Source organism: Carcharodon carcharias, chromosome 20 (assembly GCF_017639515.1).
Source record: "Carcharodon carcharias isolate sCarCar2 chromosome 20, sCarCar2.pri, whole genome shotgun sequence".
In the NCBI taxonomy this organism is placed as follows: domain Eukaryota; kingdom Metazoa; phylum Chordata; class Chondrichthyes; order Lamniformes; family Lamnidae; genus Carcharodon; species Carcharodon carcharias.
The window spans coordinates 82,845,064-82,871,094 of record NC_054486.1 but is presented as its reverse complement, the minus strand read 5'-3'; the positions used below and the strand labels follow the sequence as shown (position 1 = coordinate 82,871,094).

The following is a 26,031-nucleotide window of genomic DNA, read 5'->3' as shown; positions in this document are numbered from 1 at the left end:
TAATTCTGTTTTTGTTTTGGATTTCCAGCATCCGCAGTTTTTTTGTTTTTATCCCGCTTATTTCCTCCGCCAGCGAAAAGCGGGCGTGAGGGGCGGTGAGCCGCGGAGGGGGCGGGCCGACGGGGGGAGGAAGGAGCGGGGATACGCATGATTGACGTGGGGACGCGGCTTTCCATTGGTCTGTCGCGCTGTCCATCAGTGGAACGCCCGCAGAGGATTGGTTGGGCTGGCGCGAGCGGACGTGGACCTGCGCGCGGCGGGCGGAGGTGTCAAAGCGCTGGATACTACACCGGGCGATGTAAAGCTAAGCGAGGCAAAGGCAACCTGTCAACTTGCAGAGCTCGGTAGCTCATTTTTATTTTATTCGGGAGGGGGAGGAAAAATGGTTTGACGTCATGCGTTTCTGACGTTCGTATTTGCAAAGTGTGCGTGGGAGAGCAAAAAACATAAAATGCATGACAACTGTTGAGTATTCGCGCATCTTCAATCTGGTTGTGTGCAGAGCAAGGTTGGGAAGAGGAGACTCATCAGCTGAGGACGGCGCTGTGCCGTGCCGTGGCAGTGGCTGTGGGAGGCGGCGATATGGCTGATGGAACAGCACCGAACTGTCACCTGCGCCTGGAGTGGGTTTATGGCTACCGGGGGCACCAGTGTCGAAACAACCTCTATTACACAGCTTCCAAGGAAATCGTTTATTTCGTTGCGGGCGTTGGGGTGGTTTACAACACACGGGAACATAAACAGAAATTCTTTCTGGGTCACAACGATGATATAATCAGGTATTTTATCTTGATTTGTTTTTTAAAAAAGTGCCCAATCCTTTACAGCAAAAAAAAATCGCGCATCCGTACAGTATGAATCCCGCTCATTGCTCCGGCGTCCCGTTATCCGGCTGTATGCACTGGGAAAGCAAAATGTAACCTCGAGTCTACAAATCTGGTTAGTTCCTTTGCACTTTAAATTAACTACTTCATGTATGTCAAAAATTCAACCGCGCAGATTCTGGAATTTATAAAGGGTCCATATTTGATTCACCACACCCCCCTCCTCTCAAATTCTTCACCTAACTAGATGAATTGTTTATTTGGCCCTGGAATGTTGGAAACAATATATCGTTCATAAAGGCATTTTATTTCTGTCATGCAAAAGAATTTCTTGATTTGAGCTCCTCATCTTTACAAGCGTAATTAATTTGAATTAAGTTGCTTCCATAAAAAAGATACTTAAAGCTGTCCTGTTTATTTGCTGCGATTGTTGGGATAATAATGCATTCACAGTTAATTGAATGAATTGATCCATGCTGCAGGTTGAGATTGTATTTAGGCTTATAAAATGTAACTTGTTTGTTACATTGTACAGCGCCCGACATATTCCAAATAATTCGGAATTATATTTTGAGGCGACGGGTGTTTTGTTTTAATGTGAATTGGACAACACTGTACAATGCACTTTGTGATCCTGAATGCCCAACTCCTAACAGGTAACCGTTGATTGTGATCGTATGGATCTGCAACTTTGAAAACCCTCACTGGAACGGCTCCCAAAACTAAATAAAACCAGCTCTTTTTTTTTATCGGAAGCAAATAACTCATCTTCGGGTGGTTGCTGCTGTTCTTTTGTACATGCGGATGGTTTGTGTTACGGGAGCGTTTTATAGAACCCAAGCAGCGGAACCCAGGCCATTGTTTAATAAATAAAAGTGCATTCCCCTTGGAAGCTGCGGTACAGTTAGTCAGAAAAATCATAACATGTATAATTTATCAGATGTAGTAATCCACTTTTTAGATTCCGTGGTGCGTGGCTCTCTTTGTGTGGAAGGATGGCTCTTGACTCCAAATTACAAAGGTTAAATCTTACAAACGACAGATGGACTGCCATTCATCGTCCTTTGAGTCAGATGATATGAACTGAAAGATTTAGCTGTTCAATTGATTTCCGGAAAGACTTTTGGGCAGAGCATGAAAATGGATATGATGCCGGGTATTTTGAGCTGATTGTTAAATCATTGCTATATATATGCAGTATACATATGTGTGTGTATGTGTGTGTGTGTTTAACATAGCGGATTCAATTGTAACAAAATTGCCATAATGAGTAAAGAAATTGAAATTCCAGAACACCATTGTCGAACTGATTTAAATTCAATCATTTCAAACTGTTACATAATGTGATCGTGGGGGTGAGAAATGGATGATATGGATGTGTACCTAGAGGGGAATGGACAGGGGTGAATTACAAGGATGTAATTTTATCCGTGGGATATTAATGACGTCCTGAATTATGTAATTGAAGCTTGACGAGTTTGTAATTGCTATTTGAACCCAGAGACTGACAGGTATCCTTGAACTTGATCCTGGCATTTATTTTGAAAAATATCTAGTTTTGTATGGTACTTTCATGCTGGTGGCATTTGCTATTGGCGCTCCATGTGGGCTCAGTGAGACATTAAAGGGACGGAAATGCTTTGAGCTCTTAAAGGCATGTGCGCAATAGGGTTTGATGCATGGGACACACTCAGAGAATATTTCCACTTGTGGGGACATCCAAAACCACAATTCGTAAATATAAGTTAGTTGCAAAAAACAATAGAGAATTCAAGCGACATCTCATTACCCAAGTGTAGTAAAAGTACGGAACACACTTGTACACGGTGTAATTGAGGCAAATAGCATGAGTACATTTAATGGGAAGCTAGATAAACATGAGGGGAAAAGGAGTAGCAGGATACACTGCTAGTTAGGTGAAGAAGGTTGGACACTTGTTTGGAACATATTCACTAGGTGGACAAGTTGGGTTTAATGGGCTATCCATGTATCTATATGTAACCTATCCATACTTCAACGTGAGTTGACTGAACAGACCATCTTCAGTGTCACTGGGAAGTCATTCATGTTCTACGGCAATGCTGAAAATGGCGTGTATACAGGATGGCTGGTAAATTGATTCAGTCTCTAGATCTGTCTAACCAAGACACCTAGTGGTGTCAGACGCAAACTGCAGTACGGCTGGAAAGGGCTCCTATGGCTTGGCTTGGATTTTGGAAATGTTCATGTGAGTGGGGCCTCCAAACCCAAAATAAATTGAGGGCAATTTTCTGCAGTTTCCTAATGGAGCATCAACGTTTTCCAATAAAAGACATTTAGATGTATTACATTCTGCAACAAAATGGCCGACAGTAATAATGCTGGTAATTTTACTCTTGAATAGCAGGGAAATTGGGACCCTATGGCTATGAAAAGACTGAAGGAGAGTAAAGGGGTTGTAGAATAAATGTTCAACGAATTGCAGACTGGTACAGCACAGGGTGGGGCCATTTGGTCCACTGTGTCCATGCCAGGTATCTGCAAGAACAACTCGGCTAGTGCCATTCCGCTGTGCTTTCCACAAAGTCTTGATTTTTTTTCCCTGTACTTTTTTCAATTCCATTTTGAAGCCCATTATTGAATCTACCTCCACCATACTCTCGGGCAGTGATTTCAGATCCTAAACACTTGCTGTGTTTTTTTAAAAGCAGTTTCTCCTCATGTCACTGTTGGTAATTTTGCCAATTATCTTAAACAGGTGTCCTCTGGTTCTCAGACCTTCTGCCAATGGGAACACTTTCTCTCTCACTCTGTCTAGATCCTGTATGATTTTGAATGCCACTATCAAATCTCCTCCCCATCTTCTCTAAGGAGAGTAACCCCAGCTTCTCCAATCAATTTACACAACTGAAGTCCCACATTCCAGGAACCATTCTCATGAATCTTTTCTTTTTTTATATTCATTCATGGAGTATGAGCATCACTGGCCTATCCCTAATTGCCCTTGAAGTGGTGGTGAGCCACCTTCTTGAATAGCAGAAATTCATGTGGTTTAGGTACACCCACTGTGCTGTTAGGAAGGGAGTTTGACCCAGTGAAGGAACAGTGATCTAGTACATGGAGGGGAACTTGCAGGTGGTGGTGTTCCCATGCATCGGCTGCCCTTGTCCTTTTTCAGGTAATGAAGGTCACAAATTTGGAAGGTGCTGTGGGTGGAGGTGTGATGAGTTACTGCAGTGTATCTTTATGTGGTACACGTTACTGTCACTTTGTGCTGGTGGTGGAGGAGTAAGCGTTTGAGGTGATGGATGGAGTGCGAATAAAGTGCCTTGCTTTGTCTTGGATGATCCAGACAAGTGGAGAATATTCTATCACACTTTTGACTCGTGCCTTGATAATGGTGGGCAAGCTTAGGGGAGTCAGGAGGTGAGTTATTCACTGTAGAATTCCAAGACTCCACCATTCTAGCTGCTGTATTTACATGTCTAGCCTGGTGAAGTTTTTGGTTTTTAAATTCCTGCATCCTCTCTAAAGCCTTCTTATGCTTTCTAAAATGTGGTGTCCAGAATTGGAGACAATACTCCTGTTGAGGACAAACCAGAGTTTTATAAAGGTTCACCATAACTTCCTTACTTTTGTACTCAATGCCTCCATTTATAAAGTAAAGGATCCCACGTGCCTCATTAATCACTTTCGCAACCTGCTCTTTCTTCTTCAATGATTTGTGCATGTATACCTCCAGAAGTGTTGAGTGGCTGATCCATCTGGGCATCCTACTGAGGTCCCTAGCATCACAGATATCAGGCTTCAGCCAATTTGATTCACTCCATGTGATATAAAGAAATCGCAGAAGGCAATAGTACTGAAGATTTGTGCCCTAGAACTAGCCACGTCCACTAGCCAAGCTGTTCCAGTACAGCTATTATGGAGAAAGTGGATATCCCAGAGAGGTCAAGGATAAAATCAATTTAGCTAGAGCTAAAGAACAAAAAGGTACAATTATATTGCTTAGTGTAGTCTATAGACCACCAACTAGTGGGAAGAATGTAGAGGAACAAATCTGCAAGGGAATAACAGACGTGCAAAAATTAGGGGAACTTTAATTATCCGCCTATTGACTGGAATAGTGGTAGTATAAAGGGTAGAGGGGCAAAAGTTCCTAGAGTGTGTTCAGGCTTTTCTACAGCAGTATGTGTCCAGTCCAATGAGAGATGAGGCACTGCTAGACCGGGTTCTTGGAAATGAGGTGGGCCATGTAGATCATGTGTCAGTAGGAGAACATTTAGGGGACAAGGATCACTGTATCATAAGGTTTAGGATGACTATAGAAAAGGACAATGAACACTCTAGAGTAAGAATAATTAACTGGGGGAAAGCCAAATTCAATGGGGGTAAGAACAGATCTGGGCCAAATGAATTGGTGTCAAAGGTTGGCAGAAAAAATGGGAGCTGAACAATGAGCTACCTTCAAAGAAGAGATGCTTCAGGCATAGTCAAGCTATATGCCCTCAAAAGAAAAAGGTATGGCAAACCAATTCAGAGCTCCCTGAATGACAAAGGAGGTGGAAATTAAGATAAAGAAGAAAAAGCATACTTATGACAGATGACAGAAAATACAATTGAGAAGCAGGCTGAATACAGAAGGTTCAGAGGGAAGGTGAAAAAGCAAATAAGAGAAACGAAGAGGGAGTATGACAAGGGACTGACAGCTAATATAAAAGGGAATCCCAAAGTCTTCTAAAGATATATAAATAGTAAAGGGTGGTAAAAGGAGGAGTAGGCTGATTAGGGACCAAAAAAGGAATTTTCACATAGAGGCAGGGGCATGGCCAAAGTATTAAATAAATACTTTGCAACTGTCTTTACCAAGGAAGAAGATGCTACCCAGGCCATGGTGAAAGAGGAGGAAATTCAGTCATGAGAAGAGTTTAAAATTGCTAAGGAGGAAGTACTGGATAGGCTATCTGTACTCAAAGTTGACAAGGCACTGGAACAGGATGAGACGTATGTAAGGATATGGAGGGAAGTGAGAGTGGAAATTGGAGGGGCACTGGCCATAATTCTTCAATCTTCCTTAGACTCAGTGGTGGTGCCAGAGGATTGGGGAGAGTTGCAAACATTATGACCTTGTTCAAAAAAAGGTGTAAGGATAAGCCCAGCAACTATAGACCTGTCAGATTAAATTCAGTGGTGGGGAAACATCTAGAAATTGTAATTCGGGGCAGAATTAATAGTCACATGGACAAATGTGGGTTAATTAAGGAGAGCCAGCATGGATTTCTTAAGGAAAAATCGGATTTAACTAACTTGGAGTTTTTTGAAGAGGTAACAGAGAGGGTTGATGAGGGCGATATTGTTGATGTGGTGTACGTGGTCTTCCAATAGGCGTTTGACACAGTGCTGCACAACAGACTTGTGAGCAAAGTTATAGCTCATGGAATAAAAGGGACCGTACAAAATTGGATACAAAATTGGCTGAGTGACAGGAAATAGAGAGTAATGGTTTATGCATGTTTTTTTTCGGGTTGGAGGAAGATTTGTAGTGGAGTTTCCCAAGGGCCGTTATTGGGACCCTTGCTTTTCCTAATATATATTTATGATCTAGACCTTGGTGTACAGGGAACATTGTTGACATTTGTGGAAGATACAAAATTTGGAAGCATTGTAAACTTTGAGGAGGACTTCAGAAGGACTTAGACAAGTTGGTGGAATGGGCAGATAGGTAGCAGATGAAGCTCAGTGTGGAGAAATGGGAGGTTTGATAGATTTTCCTACATTTTGATAGGGAAAAAGCCTGGAGAGACAGTATAAAAGAAAGGGCACTACTCTAAAACGGATGTAGGGGCAGAGGGACCTGGGTGTATATGTGCATAAGTCATTAAAAATGGCAGGACAGGATGAGAGCAGTTAATAAAGCATACAGTATCCTAGGCTTTATTAGTAGAGGCAAAGAGTACAAGATCAAGGAGGCTATATTGATCTTATATAAGACACTAATTAGAACTCGGCTGGAGTATTGCATACAGTTCTGGGTGCTGCATTTTAGGAAGAATGTGAAGGTATTGTATAGAGTGCAGAAGAAGTTTACGAGGATGGTTCCAGGGACGAGGAACTTCAGTTATGAAGTAAGGTTGGAGAAGTTGGGACTCTTTCTTGGAGAAAAGAAGGCTGGGAGGAGATTTGATAAAGGTGTTCAAAATCATGAGGGGCCTGGACAGAGTAGATAGGGAGAAACTGCTCCCAGTTGTGAAAGGATTGAGAATGAGAGGGCACACACTTAAAATAATTGGCAAAATAAGCAAAAGTGATATGAGAAAAAAACTTCTTCACACAGTGAGTGATTAGGGTCTGGAATGCATAGCCTGAGAATGTGATGGAGACAGGTTCAATTGAGGCATTCAGGAGGGATTTTTTTCTTTTCAAATATTCTATCTGCAGGGTTACAGGGAGAAGGCAGAAGAAGGCATTAGGTGAAATGCTCATTCGGAGAGCCGGTGCAGACATGCTGGGCTGAATGGCCTCCTTATGCACTGTAACAGTTCTGTGATTCAAAACTGGCATCTACCCTGCAATGTGGAAAATTGCCCAAGCTTGTCCTGTCTACAAAAAGTGGGACAAATCTAATTACTGCCCCACCAATCCACTCTTGATCATCAGCAAAGTGATAGAAGGTGTTGATGACAGTGCTGTCAAGCAGCAGATACTAAGTAATAACTTACTCGCTGATGCTCAGTTTGGGTTCTGGCAGGGCCACTCATTACAGCCTTGGTCCAAATATTGGACAAATGAGTTGAATTCAAGATGAGGCGAGGATGACTGACCTTGACATCAAGGCAGCATTTGAGGCATCAAGGAGCCCTAGCAAAACTGGAGTCAATGCGAATCAAAGGGAAAACTCTCCACTGGTTGGAGCCATAGCTACCAAAGGAAGATAGCTTTGGCTGTTGGAGGTCATCTCAGTCCCAGGATATTGCTGCAGGAGTTCCTCAGGTAGTGTCCTAGGCTTCATCTTCAGCTGCTTCATCAATGACCTTCCCACCATCATGAGGTCAAAAGTGGGAGTATTCATGATAATTGCACAATGTTCAGCACCAGTTGCAATTCCTCAGATACTAAAGCATCCTGTGTCCATATGCTGCAGTACCTGGACGCCATTCAGGCTTGGGCTGATAAATGGCAAGTAACATTCACACTTCACAAGTGCCAGGCAATGACCATCTCCAACAAGAGAGAATCTAACCATCTCCTCTTGACATTCAATGGGCATTACCATCACTGAATCCTCCACTATCAGCTCCCTGGGAGGTTGCCAGGAGAAAATGAACTGTTATGCAAGAGCAGGCCGGAGGCTGGGAATTCTGTGGTGAGACCAACTAAATCCCCAAACCCTGTTCACCATGTGCAAGGCACAAGTCAGGAATGTGATGGAATACTCCCCACTTGCCTGGATGAGTGCAGCTCCAAAAACACTATCCTTTCATCCATCCCTGTTACCTCATCAAAAAGCTCAATCAAGCTAGTTAACATAAGAACTAGGAACAGGAGTAGGCAAATTCAGCCCCTTGAGCTTGCCCCGTCATTCAATACGATCATGGCTGATCTCATTTCAGCCTCAACTCCAATTTCCCGCACTCTCCCCAAACCCTTTAAACCCGTTACTAATTAAAAATCTGTCTGTCTATCTATCTCCTTAAATTTATTCAGTGTCCCAGCATCCACTGCACTGAGGTAGTTAACTCCACAGATTCATGACACTTTGAGAAAAGTAATTCCTCCTCATCTCCGGTTTAAATCTACCACTCCTTAGCCTAAAACTATGGCCTTTCATTCTAGAATGCCCCAGAAGGGGAAACATCTGCTCCACATCTACTTTGTCTATCCCCTTTAGCATCTTATATACCTTAATTAGATCTCCTCTAATCCTTCTAAACTCTAGCGAGTTTGGGCTAAACTGCTCAATCTCTCCTCATAAGACAAGCCCCGCATCTCCAGAATCAATTTAGTGAACCCCCGCTGAACCGCCTCCAATGCAACTACATCCTTCCTCAAGTTGGGGGACCAAAACTGTGCACAGTATTCCAGGTGCGGTCTCACCAATGCCTTGTACAGTTGCAACAACACTTCCCTATTTTTATACTCTATTCCTTTAGCAATAAATGCCAAAATTCCATTTGCCTTCCTTATTACCTGCTGTACCTGCACACTAGCTTTCAGTGATTCATGCACGAGGTCACCCGTGTCCCTCTGCACTGAAGCATTCTAAAGTTTTTTTCCATTTAAGTAATGTCGCTTTTTTATTCTCCATCTGCCAAATTTTGGCCCATTCACCTAACCTGTCCATATCCATTTGTAAATTTCTTATTTCGTCATTGCAACTTACTTTCCCACCTATTTCGGTGTCATCTGCAAATTTAGCTATTGTACCTTCTGTCCCTGAATCCAAATCATTAGTAAGGACCGAACCCTGTGGCACCCCACTGGTTACAGCTTGTCATCCAGAAAAAGACCCATTTATCCCAACTCTCTGTTTTCTTTTGGTTAACCAATCCTCTATCCAAGCTAATATCTTACCCCTAACTCCGTGTGACTTTATCTTGTGTATTAATCTTTTATGTGGCACCTTATCAAAGGCCTTCTGGAAGTCCAGATATACTATATCTACAGGATCCCCATTATCTACTTTGCTTGTCACATCTTCAAAGAACTCTAGCAAATTAGTCAAACATGATTTACTCCTCATAAAACCATGCTGACTCTGATGGATTGCATTTTGACTTTCCAAATGCCCCAGTACTACTTCCTTAATAATGGATTCCAACAATTTCCCAATGACAGATGCTAAACTAACTGGTCTATAGTTTCCTACTTTGTGCCTCTCCCCCTGCCGCGCCTTTTTGAATAAGGATGTTATATTAGAATTTTTCCAATCCACTGGAACCTTTCCAGAATCCAGGGAATTTTGGAATATTATAGCCAATGCATCCAGTATCTCTGCTGCCACTTCCTTTAAGACCCTGGGATGTAGGTCATCAGGTCCTGGGCACTTGTCACCCTTTAATCCCAATAATTTGCTCAATACTTTTTCTCTAGTGATGGTGATTGTTCTAAGTTCCTCCTTCTCTATACCCTCTGCACTACCTGTTACTATTGGGGTGGTACTATTGTCCTCCACCGTGAAAACTGAGGCAAAATATTGATTAAGCGTCTCTGCCATTTCTGCAAAAACATGATTTATTTTTAACAAATCTATGCTGGCATTCCCTAATTAATCCACACTTGCCCACATGACTGCTAATTTTGTTCTGGATTATTGTCATTAAAATCTTTCCCACCATCAAAGTTAGTTGCTGGATTTATCTTTACACATATGTTCAATCAAGGGTTTAACATTTGCAATTCCTCAAGTGGTGCAGGAAAGTGGGCACCAGAAGTCTGAATCTTGCAAATTTCAGGTGAAGGGTAAGGAGTAAGAAGTTGCAATGTTAGTGAATTAAGTTATAAGGTTTGCAAAAGAGGGTAGGTCCAAAATTGATAAACTGTGTGTGTGAGGATACTATTACCTGTTAATCTATTCTAATGTATAAATCATTAGAGTGAGATTATGCAGAAAAGTGGTTCCCAGTTATATGCTGCATGTTGATCTCGCAAGTGGTGGGACAGCAGACAAAGTGAGCACTTTTTATTTCCTAGTATAGCAGTGGAAATAATGGGGCCAATTTTCATTCAGTGCACTGGAAATACGCTGCCCTGCTCAGGGTTCTTGAGAGTTGGTTGCTAGTGGGAGTATAGATGAACAGAATGTACACCTTTAAGTTGGAAGAATGGCAGCACAGGGAACCTTCTAATGGATGTGAAGTGCAATATGTGAAGGATTATGGATCCTCAGGATATTAACAGATTTGCATGGTGTTGGAAAACTATATCTTTAGCAGAAGGTCTCTGTGTGTGCAAAGAGACAGTGGTAGATAGAAATCGTGTGAAAGCTAGGAGTGACTTTGGAAGAGCAGTAGAAGAACAGAGGATTTGCAGATGCAAGGACCCTGAATTACTGAAAATATCCCATAAGTACGTGGTTCAGGAAATATGAGGTGGATAGGGACTCATGATTGGTTCTAAGCAACATTGCTGACATTATGGGGCAAAGGACTGCCAGATGGTAGGAGGGATGTGAAAATCACTTACATGGCAAGAATAAGAGAATGGTAGTAGTGGGAAATTGGCTTTCTTGTCAATGTAAATCTGAACTAGAACTTAGGGCATGTTATGAGTGTCTTGTTTTGTTCAGCAGATAATCAAGAGCCATTCAGAGACAAGCTATCTCTTGAAAGCTTTTGCTTATGTGTCCCATTCAACAGTATTTCAATCACACATTCTTACCAAGTTAAGTTAAAGATGGCATTAGATTAAAAGAAGAGACTTAATTTTGCAAAGAATTGGTGTGAGTTTGAGGATCGGCAGTCTTTTTAGAAAGCAGCAAATGGCCTCCAAAAAGTTGAAGGAAAAAACATGAGCACATGTACATGAGCACAAACAAGCCAGGAATATTAAAACAGATTGTAACTTTTACAAGTATATAAAAAGGAGAGTAGCTAAAGAAAGTGATGGTCCCTTAGAGGGAGAGTCAGGAGAAATTATTGTGGCAAGTGAGGAAATGGTAGAGACATTAGGACCATAGGACTTAGGAACAGGAGTAGGCCATTCAGCCCTTTGACCCTGCTCTGCCATTCAATAAGGTCATGGTTGACCTGATTTTAGTTTCAACTCTACTTTCCTGTTTGCCCTCCATAGTCCTTAACTTCCTTGACTATCAAAAATCTATCTAATTCAGCCATGAATAAATTCAATGATCCAGCCTCCACTGCTTTCTGGGGATGAGAATTTCACAGACTAATGACCCTCTTGAGAGCAAAAGAATTCTCCTTATCTCCATCTTAAAAGGGAAGACCTTGTATTCTTAAACTGTGGACCATAGTTGTAGCTTCTCCCACAAGAGGAAACATCCTCCTATATCCACCCTCAGGATTTTATATATTTCAATAAGATCACCTCACATTCTTTAAACTCCAGTAGATATAGGCTCAACCTTTCTTCATTAGGTAAGCCTTTCATCCCAGGAATCAGTCGAGTGAACCTTCTCTGAACTGCTTCTAATGGAATTATATCTTTTTTCAAATATTTCAAATATCTGCCTTGACAGTAGAAGGCACAAGTTACATACCAGGAATGGAGAGTAACCTAGGGGCTAATAAGAGTGAGGAAATTAAGCTAATTAATATCACTAGATAAAAATTATTTGAAAAACTTATAGGATTAAAAACCAACAAAAACCTGATGGCCTACATCCCAGTGTTCTAAAAGAGATAGCTGCAGAGACAGTGGATGTGCTGGTTATGTTTTTCCTAAAGTCCCTAGATTCTAGAACAGCCCCAGCATACTGGAAGTTAGCAAAAGAATCAGTGCTCTGTGAGGAAGGAGAGAGAGAGAGAGAGAGAGAGAGAGAAAACTGGGAACTACAGGTCAGTTAGCCTGACATTGGGAAAGTACTTAGAAAATCATAGTATGATCAGACAAAGTCAACATGGTTTTGCGAAAGGGAAATTGTGTTTGACAAATTTATTATAGTTTTTTGAGGATGTAACTAGTAGGTTAAGTAAAGGGAAATGAGTAGTTTGTATACTTGGATTTCCAAAAGACATTTGTTACGGAGTTGCATAAAAGGCTAATACAAAAAATAGAAGCTCATGGAATTGGGGCAATATATTAGCATGGGGAGAGGATTGGTTAATGGACAGGGAGCAAAAAATAGGCATTTTATATTTGGCAGGCTGTAACTAGTGGAGTGTTGCAAGGATCAGTACTAGGCCTCTGCTATTTACAACCTATATTAGTGGCTTAGACAAAGAGATGGAGAGTAATGTATCCAAGTTTTCTGATGATACAAAGCTAGGTGGGAATGCAGACTGTAAACAGGACATAGACTGAAAAGAGATCTAGACAGTTTAAGTCAGTGGGCAACAAGGTGGCAAATGGAGTATAATGTAGGGTAGTGTGAGGTTATTCACTTTGGTGGTAAGAATAGAAAAGCAGAGTATTTTTTAAAAGGCATGAAACTTTTAAATGTTGATGTTCAGAGGTTTTTGGGTGTATTCATATGAGAAACACAAAAAGTTAGCATGCAGGTACAGCAAGCAATTAGAAAGGCAAATGGTATAACAGTCTTCATTGCAAGGGGATTGGAATAGGAGGATAAGAAGTCTTGCTTCAGTTGTACAGGACTTTGGTGAGAACACATGGAGTAATATGAGCAGTTTTGGTCTCCCATGTTGCATTAGAGGCAGTACAGCAAAAGTTCACCAGCTTGGTCCCTGGTGTGAGAAGGTTGTCTTATGATGCAACCTTAGATTTAGAAGAATGAGGTGATTTCATTGAAAAATAGAAGGTCCTGATGGGGCTTGACAGGGTAGACACTGAGGTTGTTTCCCCTGGCTAGGGAATCTAGAATACAGAAGGCACAATCTCAGGATCATTTAGGACTGAGATGAGGAAAAATTTCTCCACTCAAAGGGTTGGTTTGAAAATCTCCGCCACAGAGTGTTGTGAATGCTGCATTGTTGAATAAATTTAAGGCTGAGGTGGACAGATTTTTGGTGTCTCAAGGAATCAAAGGATATGGAGAGTGGATGGGAAAGTGAGTTGAAGCCTTGAGATGAGCCATGATCGTACTCAATGGCAGTGGGCCATATGGTCTACTCCTATTTCGTATGTTTCTTTGTCTCTTTTCTAATTCCATTAAATGCAGACTAATCTTTATTGCATCCTGTAAGAGTTATAATATCCTTGATTATCAGTTTAACCACAAGAAATCCTGACTTGGTAGGACCTTTTGGTAGGAAATTGTATTGCATGTTTGTGTTAAGTGGAAGAAGGCTGAATTCCACATATTTGTGATTAATTGCATGAAGTGCAATTTAATAGCCTCCAATTTGGGGAAAACACTGACAGCACAGTCATCCACTTTAAATTGATTGCAGTGGAAAAACTGTTTTTGAGTGTATGCGTGTGTGTTTTAAACTTCAACAGAGAAATAACTTATCCATTAGAAAGGCAGAAAAACAAAGTTTGACCATATCTTCCACGTGGTCAAGCATAATCTGAGTTAATAGAATTCCTTTGTACTGAAGGGATACCATTTCTTTGACAAAACTCTGCAACATGGTACAAAAGTATCATTGCAACAATTGATCAGAGTTCAAATGCCTTTGCCCAAGTAATATGTTAATGGACGTTATGTAATCTGAAAGCTACTAAGTGCATTAAAACTTTAAAGGTTCACTCTAAAAGCCTGTACAATAGCTATAACCACCATTTCGTAAATTTTCTAATTACTGAAGTAAAATGATCAATCACAGAGACTGCTTTTAAAATGCTCATTAATACTTTTTCTAGTTTAAAAAAAGAAACTAAGTAGCAAAGTGCTCTAAAATCACGCAGGAGTAAAGATGAGTACCCATTGAATGCCTGCCAATGACACAAAAAAATTGCAGCGATAGATGACTTTTTCATTAGCTAATGAAAAAGGATGAAGAGTGATTACAGCCTGAACCCACGGGACAAGGACAATTTGAAGATTATATGGACTGAAGGTATTAATTTAGATAACATCAGTCATTTCTCGCCAACTATGTCTTAAGGGCACGAGGCAAATGTTGGCTGACTTCTTGTGGATAGTTGTGACTTGTTACTTTCAGCTGTAATTGTGTGAACTTTGTAAACCTTTGGGGTGCACATTGTTGTACTTAATACTTTGAAAGCATGTTCATTTCCTTTGTTTATCCAGTTTAAAATATTGCAGTTTCTGAATCTGTTGGCTTTAATTTGTTCAGAATTTATATTAAACAAACCAGTTATCTGTCTCTGCAGTTTGGCATAGCAAATTATTCTCTTATTAATTAAAGTGGACAGTGCGGACCATGTTTCCTGTAAATTGTGCAGTTGCGCAACAACCCAAAAGTTCTCGTGCATATGTCAGTCCTCTTAAATGATCACGCAAAAAAAATTAAAGGCTCCACGCACTTGATCAAATTGCCCAAACGCTCTTTTAAAAAAAAAATAGGGGGTACGTTGGTGTGGACATTATTCCATCCATTGAAGACTTCGATACTGGAGCGAAATATAACAATGCCTTACGCAATAGCATTGTAGTTTGGCAAACAATATGTTGTGCTCAAATGGGAAATCCTTTGGAACCTACCAGAGTACATCTAGACATTTTGTGTAGTTTACACATTAATGAGTATGCCTTTGTTCAAGTATAATGATACTTCTGCATTCTCATGAATGATAAATCTCTTGTTACATGGAAACCTGTTTCCTATTTGTTATTATCTTCCATACTCTGTATGTTGCACCCAGTCTTTTACATACTTAACCCTTTCCAACACTGTGACTGATAATTTTGTTCACTGATCTACTCCCTGGAATGTGCCGCATTATCCATGAGTTACTGTTTCACGCCACGGTTGTTTAACAGTAACCGTGTTGAATTCTATCATGTGTCCAGCATAAGAATAGTACAGGTACTACTCAGTGATTTAATCTAATCACATCCTAAATAGCAGAGGGCCTGTAATTGACCATCAAAATATTCAAACTTTGTGGCATCTCATTGGTCTTTCTGTACATCAGCGCCAATTTGAAAAAAAATTGATGAGCATGACTCATTACAGTGAAGTGAATATTCTGGAACCACACGAAGGCAGAATTTTATGGCCCCTGCAGGCATGTTTGCAGTCAGGGCATCTTGTAAAATTCTGCCGGTGACTTCCCACAGCCTACCCACCTGCCCTGATCTTGCTACAAATTTATGGGTGGTGTGTGGAGGCCTAGGATGGCCCATCTGCTGTCAACACAATTGAGGCCCTTGTGGCCAATTGGTGGCTTCTTTCTTAGTACTCTGGCTGCAATTTTTCAGCCAATTGGAAGAGGTCAGGGATTGTGGGGGAAGCCCAGAAGGGTAGCCTGCTTGGACTTTGGGTGAAAAATGGGGGCGAGGGGTGGATGAATGGGTGCTTCCTTTATGGGCCCCATAGCAAGAAATTAGTTTTGTGAAATATTTTGAGAGGTCTCTATGTGAAAAGGCATTAAATTTGTACGTATTGTGTTTGACAATGGATTTTCAAAGCAAAACATTTAGATTACTCGGAAACTAGTTGAAAGCATACTGCTTATATATAGTTTAGATAATATAGTTTGTGAAATTAGGTTTGGTGAATGTATCTCTGACAAAAGTGCAGCATTTTACCTAGTTTTTTGTAGCAACGAATCAAGAAATAAGAGTACCAGTTGCAGTTAGAAATGCGTCCCCAGATTTATTCAGTGTAAAAGTCCCATTGCCTCTTAAAACTTGAGGCCACACGTATTAACATAATGCCAAAAACATAACAAATGTCGCAAGGCTTTCCCAAATAGGCATAAGGAAAATGGAAACTCAATTGGAAAGGGGTTGATTAGGAAGGATGACCCAAGATCTTGAGGATTTTATAAATGCTGACAGTGGTGGTGAGGCAAGAGGTTTATGCAAGTCATTCCTAAGAGGGGGATTGAGGTGATGAAAGCTTTGCTTAGGAGGAGAAGCAAAGAATATCAGAGAAACTGAGCATTTGGGAGGAGATAAAGGCTTGGCGAAGACTAGAGTGGAGAAATGCAAAGATTCTGAGTTTAATACATGGAATTTGAGCTGCCATTGTAGGTCAGCAGAAAGAGATGATAGGTGAATATTTAGCTTATGTTCTGTAGAAGTTTGGATCATTGCAGTTTGTGTTGAGGACATAACACAACAGCCATACACATAAATTACATTTGAAATTAGTGGTTGGACAGCCAGTTATTCAAATCCAGGAATCGCTGGCAGTTGTTTTGGGAGGTATTAAGGTACTGCATGTGCCCACAAGTTGAGTAGTGTGAGTTGAAACTTTCAAAGGAAGCTAGATTAGACTTACTAGCTAACCCCTACACCACAGAAGAGTACAAGGAACAAGAATTATGCATATACAAGTTTAAATGCATATAATTTATGACCATTTAGTTTAATTTAAGGAGCTGATCAGTTTAACTTATATTGTAAATATATTTCATGTGCCTTCATCATTTGGTCTGAAAGCTTGCTTGTCAGTTAAGTCTGAAATGAGGTTCAATGTGATGCCTTTGAGTTTGAACTGAGGAGGTATGAGAGATTTAGTAGCTAAAACACTTTTTTACAGAAAGTTTTAAGGTTGTTTTCTTGGGTGTGTTGCTAATCAGGGTCAATGAAGATGCACTTGAGGCTGTGAGGCATAAAGAATTTACTTGACATTAGTCTAAAGATGTAGTCTGAAGAATTTAGGCAACAAGAACAGAACAGCTCCAACAACATAATGGTGCCAATTGGTGGAGGTCACATAGTTCAAAAACGGAATTGTAAGTGAGCAGAATAGTAGGTTACAATATTACAATAGGCCAATACAGTGTTACAATAAAATGTGCAATCTCAGACAGTTGCATTAAATAACTTCTAAGCTTGACCTTCAGCTGAAATTTCTGCCAAAGTAACGAAGGAGGAGCACAAGATAGAGAAAGGGAAAAAAAAGCATGAAACAAAAAAGGAATGTGGATTTGAAAGCAACAAAGCAACACAACAATTTGTTTTTATATAATGCAGTTATTGTTGAAAAGTGCCCCAAGGTGGCATCAAAACAAGTCCAAAGACCAGGCAGAGCTTGGCCATCATACTGTTAATCTGGCAGAAAGGAAAACACATTGACAGTGAGTCCAGTAGATGGAGAAAGAAGATGCAGTAATGAGGATTCTTTATCACTCAGGGCATTCCAAAGCACTTCACTGCCAATGAAGTACTTTTGAAGTGTAGCCACTAATGCAAGGAAATGTAACAACTAGTTTGCGCACTGCAAAATCCCACAAACAACATCGAGATAAGTAATTAGATAATATATTTTAAAGATAAGATATTTTAAAGAAGTACAAATATCGACCAAGGTATGAACAGAACTCCCCTGTTGCTCATCGAATAGTGTCATGTCCACTTGAGAAGGTAGATGGGACCTCGGTCTAATGGCTCATTGAAATATGGCAACTGCAACATTAATACTTTACTAGTGTTGTACTGCAATCTGCTTAATGTGTCCTGGTGTCATGATTGAACTCTCAGTCATCTGTCCCCGAGGCATGAGTGTTACCATTGAGCCAAAGCTGAGGCTTAGAGATAATTTAGCTTATAATTCTCAGAATAGTTTTATACAATTTAGTTGAATACCAAATTTTAAGGAGGACGATATTTAAGCTTTTAAATTACTAAAAATATGCTGAACATAGAATGAAGAAATTTGGTCTGAAATCTAATGTGATGACAGTGAAATGGCTTCTTTTGCATTGATCTAGAAGTTGGTCACATTTGATCAATTGCATGAAAGGAATGTTACCATGGAGAGGAATGAAAGCAAAAGAGCAGGAAATAAGACCAATAAACAGGGTCAATTCTTTTTGGAAGAGAGATGTTTGTGTGGTATAGTTGGTACTTGGGTGGTTGATTTTGTGTAAATAGACTACACAACCTTTTCCATCATCTGATGTACCTGATTAGTGAGATGATAACTCATTGTTTCTGCTACCAATGAGGCATAGTGTGAGTGAATACGTGGTCAGGCTTTCCAATATAAGTTTACTCAATCTAGTTAAGTACATATTCCACTATATTTCCATCCTCAATAATCTTTCCAGACCATGCTTCTCTTGTAAGTGTTAATGGGCATAATACTCAGTGGCTGTGTAGCAATTCAAGTGGTGAGAACTCCTAAAAGTATTTGAAATACTCTTTTGTCAGAAAACAACAAATTTGGTAATATTCTATCTTGGCCCTTTTGGTCCTGCTTTCTATACTAATTTGCTTTTAAATTTATTAATAGATGTGAGCATTGTTATGATGTGGCAGATGATGTGTGCCAGACGGATCAAATCCACAAGGGAAATGTGATCAATGGGTCACAACTGTTTTGCAATTTGTATTTTATTTCAAGATGTGTGCCTTGAATTCATAAGTATTAGGACTACCATGATCTGAGGTTTTTACAAAGCTAAATTAACCATTTATTAAAAAAAGAGAAGATTTTAAGCATGCACAAGTCTACAAATTAGTGTGATAATAGTTCCTAAAACCCCTAATTAATCTGACTCCCAGTTACACCTCCATTAAGGCAACAGTAAAACAAATACGTTTAAACAGACCCAGGCAAAGCAACACAATACCCTGGACAGTCACATTCAAAATGAGTTTTCTCAGTTTTGTTTCCTGTTGATAGCAACTTGATCCATAGAACTAGAGGCTTTTCACACTTGTGTTAGATCTTAGAATTTCTTTTTCTTTGAAACATAGCCTCATCTCCTTTATACATGTTTCTCCCTTTTTAATGCAAATTCTATTGTTCCCATATGTCTTTGCAACTTTACTTTTCTCATAATATAAATCTTTCACAGTACTAATTTTATCAGTAAACTTTGGGGAGAAAATAAATACACTGTTTGGCTTAGCTTCTCCTGGCTAGATGTAACATCTTACCATCCCTTTGAAATTCAAACTACTCTAATTTATCTAAAAATGCTAATTTTCCTTATACCTCACATTCTAAAACTTGATGTTTACGTATTTAGCATTTCAAACCCAGCCACTTTTTGATAACTCAAAGTCTCCAGACCAGCTGTCTCCAAATCAATTAAATCCCCCCCACACACACACATTAACACAGAGAAACTAATTCAAACCCCACTATTAACCCACTTTTACAATAAATCAGAATATTATGAAAATTATTATTTTCATGTCCAGCATTGCTGGCAAGGTCAGCATTTACTGCCATTCCTAGTGGTCCTCGTGAAGATGGTAGTGGGCTACCTTCTTGAACCAGTGCAGTCCATGTGGTGTAGGTAGACTCACAGAGCTGTTAGGAAAATATTTCCATAATTTGCACCCAGCGATAGTAAAAGAACAGCAATATAGTTCCAAGTCAGGATGTTGTATGACATGGAGGGGAACTTGCAAGTAGTGGCATTCCCATGCACCTTGTTGCCTTTTTCTGTTTAGGTGGTAGAAGTTGATTTGAAAGGTGCTTTTGAAAGAGCCTTGGCGAGTTTCTCCTGTGTGTCTTGTAGATGGTACGTGATGCTGCCACTCCAATTCGCCACACTTCTGACTTAGCATGTGTGTTTATGTGCCAGTAAATTACTCTACCAGATGGTTCATCTGAAGATGGTATGGCGTAGCACAGACCAGAGTTTTTTTTAGTTGGCATGGTTCCCATATTTGGGAGTGTAGCTGAGACACAAAAACAGCCCTTAGTCAAACAAGACCTCTTTTGGGAACCCAATGAATATGAACACTTATAGCAATGCTTTAGGTCATATTTCTTGCATTTATGAACATGTCAGTTGCTGTTTTCAATTATATTTTAAAAAAATCTTTTTGTACCATCCACAGCTTAGCACTGCACCCAGAACGAACTTTAGTTGCAACAGGACAGGTGGGAAAGGAGCCACATATATGTGTGTGGGACACCTACAATGTGCAGACAATATCAATCTTGAAAGATGTGCACACACATGGAGTAGCCTGCTTGGCCTTTGATCATGATGGCCAGGTGAGTAAATTGTATGCTAGTTTGACTTTGTTGGTTTGCACCATGTCAAATATTTGTATGATAAAATAGACTTTGAGAACCTTGGATTGATATTAGCTGGTGAAAGAAATATGAAGTTTTTACATACTAATTATAATAAAGTTATATTTTATGAATTAAATCTTCATTTTTTATAAAACTGATATTGTGTTGTGTTGCTTGCACTCAATATTTTGTTAGATAAATGAGCTTACTTTCTAGAGCTACTTCTCTTTGGTCTATGTCTGTGTGCAACAAATTATGTTCATTAATGCGTCCTCCATGTTATTTTAGAAAAGAAGTCTAAGCCAATGTGATGACATTGACTACCTGCCTTTCTTTGCTGTGCCATGTCACCAGCGCTTCTCATGGAGCAGTCCAAAATTTTTTTTCTCTTCGGCCATCATGGTTTTTCCCATACAGTTGCACTCTATATTACTGATAATTGACATTTGGATTGAATTATTGTTCAAAATATCTGTTAAGATTCTTGAAACAGAAAGGTAGCTCACAGTTCCTGTATGATTGCAATACAACGACAATATGGCTTCTGACTGGTAATTTTGTCTAAATGTGTACCAGTATGTTTCCAAGCTTGGCATTGATTGCCTCAATTATCCTAGATGTAGAAACAACTGAACAATCTTTGTCCTTTTCTAATTTCCAGGATAGTTCTGATATTCAGAGGGTTTCCCAATAATTTTTTTAAGATATATCTGGCGATTCAGGTATAATCAACACAATAGGGATGAGTCCAGTCTATTTCAATCACCTGCATTAATAGTCAAGTGCTTTCCTTTTGGTAATAAAACCAAACTTCAGTTGACTTTTAGACAGTGGAACCACAACTAAGTGTATATAAATTGTAACGACCATCACCGTCCCTCATTTTAGTCATGGTTGCAACTTGACTAGGTTGAAATGTCAATTAAAGGACACTGGACCTTTGCTCTTTGGATGTCAGTGGCACATAAATGCTTAAGTTTAGCTAGTCCTTTATGTAATTTGTCTTTTACTTTTAACATGTAACAACTGATTTGGGCATCTGAAGACATCAGTGGTTAATTCCAACAGTTATAGCTTGGTTACTAATGTTGGAATTAACCTAGTGACATTCTCTACATACTTTGGCCATAATGGATAAGATTCTTTGACTCTTTACACCTACATTACTGTGCTCTGTGTTTTGAGATTAAAGTCATTTTCTTTGTCACTTAGACGACCATCCACTAATGCCTCTGATGCATCCTCAGAACTACCACGTACCCTTTTTCCGAGGACAGAACTGTAGATTCCAGACTCTGGAGGCTTGATTTCTATAGTGATTGCTCAAAGTGTCTTTATGGTGTAGGATACAAATGGTTTAGTTTTGTTGATTTCCCTAATCTTGTCACTGTAAATGTTTAAAGTATTTTGTGGATCCTGTTATCGTGAGCTATGCTCTACTTCTACTTCTACTTCTCAAGCAGGTACAATAAAAATTTAATTTAAATATTTTGAGTAGATATAGGATCAGACCTAAATAATATGAAATATGTGGAATTGTGGAGGAAAAGAATTTCCATACAACTAACCATGTATGTATTTTCTGTGCTGTATTGTAATACTTCAAAAAGTCGTGTTAGATTTTGAATAGTAAGTTACAAGGTTTCATGCTAATACCAAATACCCACTGAAACTTGTTTTTTAGCTTATAAATTATAAACTGGCTTTATGGAATACTTTTTCATTAAAGGAATATTCCCCTCTGGATGTAAAATGAAAGTCTGCTGTTTTTGGTTAGTTATAGTGGGTTTGCGTGATTATGGATCCTCTGTAAAAGATGATTAAGAAGGTGCTTTGTGGGAGGGGAGATTTATTAAATTTTGTTATCTAACAGAAAAATGAGCGATTTTCCTAATTTCTGTTTTTTTTTCCCCCTTCACAGCGTTTGGTATCTATTGGTCTGGATTCCAAAAACACTATTTGTGTTTGGGATTGGAAGAAAGGAAGAGTTCTAGCTACTGCAGCAGGACACACAGATAGGGTAACTGTCTTTGTATGTCCTTCCTTAACAAATACTATGCAGAAAAGTTCAGAGGATAAACCATATAAATAAATTTCACAAATTTAAATAAAAACTTAGAAATGTTGGGAGAAAGTCATAAATTCATTTACCAGAGTATACTCTGACTGCATAAATAGTGGGGTCTTGAACTTGACCAATAGGAGAACAGAATGAAGTTCACTTCCAAAAAGAGAAAATTCAGAACTGATTCTGGTCTACACTTACACATCTCTTAGTAGGTTACAGAGTAGCATTAGTTTATGGTTCTTCAGATTTCTGCAGCAATAATTAAGGGATACTATTTCATTTGGAGATTAGAATTAACAGTTTACTCCTTGACTCCTTATGTGTAAAAACTACAGTAATTTGAATTAAACAGTTATGAAGTGATAGATTTTGGCAGGAATAATGAGGAGAGGTGATTTAGACTTTCGTGATTTGGTTTATTTGGGGTGGAAGTTTCCCAGATTTGCATTAAGTGCAGAAGCACGTTTTACCCGCCGGCCGCGATGGTGGATTTTCATGCCATATCATTACTTATGCATTCCCGGGAAACATGCCATTTCTTTGGCGGGCGGGCTCTCATTCACCAACCGGGCACCACGCTGGGCACTATGTTTAAAGTCCAGTCGCAAGCACAGCGCTCATTGTTTCTAGCTGCACAGAAAACATGGAATTTACCCCACACACACACACACACACACACACACACACACACAACTATGGGTCCCTTGAGTGACTGCTGGATGCCGTGGAGGCCTGCTTGGATGTCCTGTACCTCTGCTCTGGTCGCACGATGGGCAGCAACGTAACCAATCCAGCTTGGGGAGGCGGTAGCAGCGGTGGTCATTACCAATGCCTTTCAAAAGCAGACAGCCACCCAGGGATGCCGCAACGGATGAATGGTCTCCTCCGTTCTGCCAGGGTAAGTCACTCTTCTCATCAGTCACTAACCCATCATACATCCATAGGGATTTTTTTTTTTTATTCATTCGATGTGGGCATCACTGGCTAGGCCAGCATTTATTACCCATCCCTAATTGCCCTTGTTCAGAGGGCATTTAAGAGTCAACCACATGTAGGCCAGACCAGGTAAAGATTTCCTCCCCTAAAGGACATTAGTGAACCAGATAGGTTTTTATGATAATCAACAATAGTTTCATGGTCATCATTAGAGTTTTAATTCCAGATTTTTATTGAATTCAAATTCCATTATCTGCTATAGTGGGATACAAACCCAAGTCCCCAGATTACCAGTCCAGTGATAATACCACTTTGCTACTGCTTCCCCCTCACTCACTGCTAGTTCAAGGGACATCACCGTTCACTCTGATAAAGAGCCATATGGACTCGAAACGTCAACTGTGTTCCTCTCCGCAGATGCTGTCAGACCTGCTGAGTTTTTCCAGCTATTTTTGTTTTTGTTTCAGATTTCCAGCATCCACAGTATTTTGCTTTTATCACCATTCACTCTCTCACTAACACCGCCATTGTCCTCATCCTGTCTATGGGACTACTCATTACCCATACAGGCCAGGCATACTTATCATTTAGCCCGGCAGGCATTTTGCTTAACCTCTCTCTCCATCTCTATCTCTGCAGGACAAGCTGGCACACAATGAGAGAGAGGTCGCAGACCGGTGGCAGAATGCCCAAAGTCAAGATCCTCACGGACTTTGAAAACAACCATCCAGCTGGCAGGCCACGATCTGGACCATTCCTGTAGTGACAGTGAGGTCGGCCCTGCTCTATCAAGTTAGGATCCAGCAATGCAACATCCATCAGACAACCATGCTGTGAGTGATGTATCCTGTTTCATAGGCCACTGCCATGCACTAATTATCTCTCCTTTCACAAGCATACCTACCAAACAGCCGACAGTCCATGACTCGGGGCCTCCAATCAAGCCCCAAAGAAACCTGTGGAGAGGAATCTGGAGGCACCCTCCCTGAAGTCCCATCACAGCGCTCACCCACACCCTCCACCAGTGCAGAGACACAGACCTCGGTGGGACCTAGCTTTAGAGCAGCCCCAGGATCACAATCTGGTGAGCACATCACACTGTCTGATCCACAACAGGTGACGGCAGGGACTTCCCAGGTCCCCAGAACTCGGAGGACTGCTGGAGGCCAGAACGTAGCTGAGTCCGAGTCAGATGACAAGCCTCTGGACTCGGTCAGGCCACAGTTGCTGGAGCTGCAAAGGCAAGCTAGGGAACATCAGGAAGAGATGTCCACTGCATTCCTCAGATTGCAAGGCATGAGGAGAAGGCTGTCCGCCTTCAGGCTGAGGTGATAGTACCAGCATGCCAACGCACCAACACTGGTAGGGTGGTGGCCGCCATGGAGACCTTGGTGCAGGACTTCACTCCTGCATTGCTGCACAGGCTCAACCCCATTGCTGATGTCATAGTTGGCCTCCAACAGTGTGTGCGCGAGAGGGGTGCCAGGCAGATCGATTTCACTCTAGCTACCCCGCTCTTCAAGGAGTCAGCCTGGGTACCCTTAGGGAGGAGGATCAGCAGGTGAACGCTCCAGGCCCATCCATCCAGGTGACTCCGGGAGTGTCCGGCCAATCCGACTCTACTCTTCCTGTGACCTAGCAGCTCAGGCTCCACAGTCTGAGGAGGGTGCCACTACAACACAGCATGACCCTGAAAGCAGGCCGGGGCCCTTCGTCTCTGCCCTTCAGAGGACACCTGCCAAAGTCATCACAGACAGAACATCACAGTCAGCAGGCTGCCTCCACCTCCGCTGTGGATGTCCAGAGAGCAACAAGATGTAGCAGCAGGGTTAGGAAGGTTAGGGAGAATTAGCTGCACAGCCTGGGTATGGTTGTTAATCACGTGTACATACTGTTCACTATTGTCAATAAATTCCCAAGAATGTCTCCTTGTCTATGGTTCTTTGTTCTGATGAGCAGTGGTCTTGTCACTCAGATGTGAAACCTTTCTGCGCAAGATAAAGGCAGTCCTCTTCCCTGTAAGCTTTGCAGCCTTCAAACCAAAGTGATTGTTGGCCTCACCTCGGCGGGCCTGTCATTGTTGCCAGAATGTAGTGGGCAGGTGCCACAGGGTTCTCTCATTCTCTCGATATGCTCTCAGCAACATTAAGGAGGGGCTGCCCCCATCTCTTTAGCATCTGTGACCACTGATGCTGTGCTCCAGCTCCTGAAGGGCTATGGTACTGAAGTTGGACACAGCATCAGAACTTTTAAAGTTTCATGGCTGTGTCTATATGATAAGACCCTGATCACGGAGGGCAAGCGAGCTGCCTTCGGCCAGATAGGAGTCAAACGTTCTCAGAGACTGTGTGACGATTTACTGCATGTCGTCATCCTCTTGCAATCGAGCAATTATTAGGGCCTCCACTGCATCTCCATGCCAGGAGCATTCTCACAGAGGGTATTTGCGCTGTCATAAGCCAGACTGGAGTCAAATGTTCACAAATGCGATGTATGATCGATGGGGTCACCTTGCTGC

The 26,031-nt window shown here is 40.9% G+C and overlaps 1 protein-coding gene across 4 annotated transcripts in view; it reads left to right on the top strand.

Moving 5' to 3' along the window:
• Nucleotides 1–524: 524 nt before the first annotated feature.
• The window catches only part of eml5 (EMAP like 5), a 192,310-nt gene continuing 166,803 nt past the window's right edge, over nucleotides 525–26,031 (top strand). For all 4 annotated transcript variants that reach the window (XM_041214377.1, XM_041214374.1, XM_041214375.1 and 1 more), the window contains exons 1-3: nucleotides 525–779; nucleotides 20,326–20,485; nucleotides 22,431–22,529. In XM_041214377.1, the coding sequence (XP_041070311.1) occupies nucleotides 583–779; nucleotides 20,326–20,485; nucleotides 22,431–22,529 (456 nt within the window). In that variant the 5' untranslated portion in view covers nucleotides 525–582. The remainder of the gene's footprint in view (nucleotides 780–20,325; nucleotides 20,486–22,430; nucleotides 22,530–26,031) is intronic.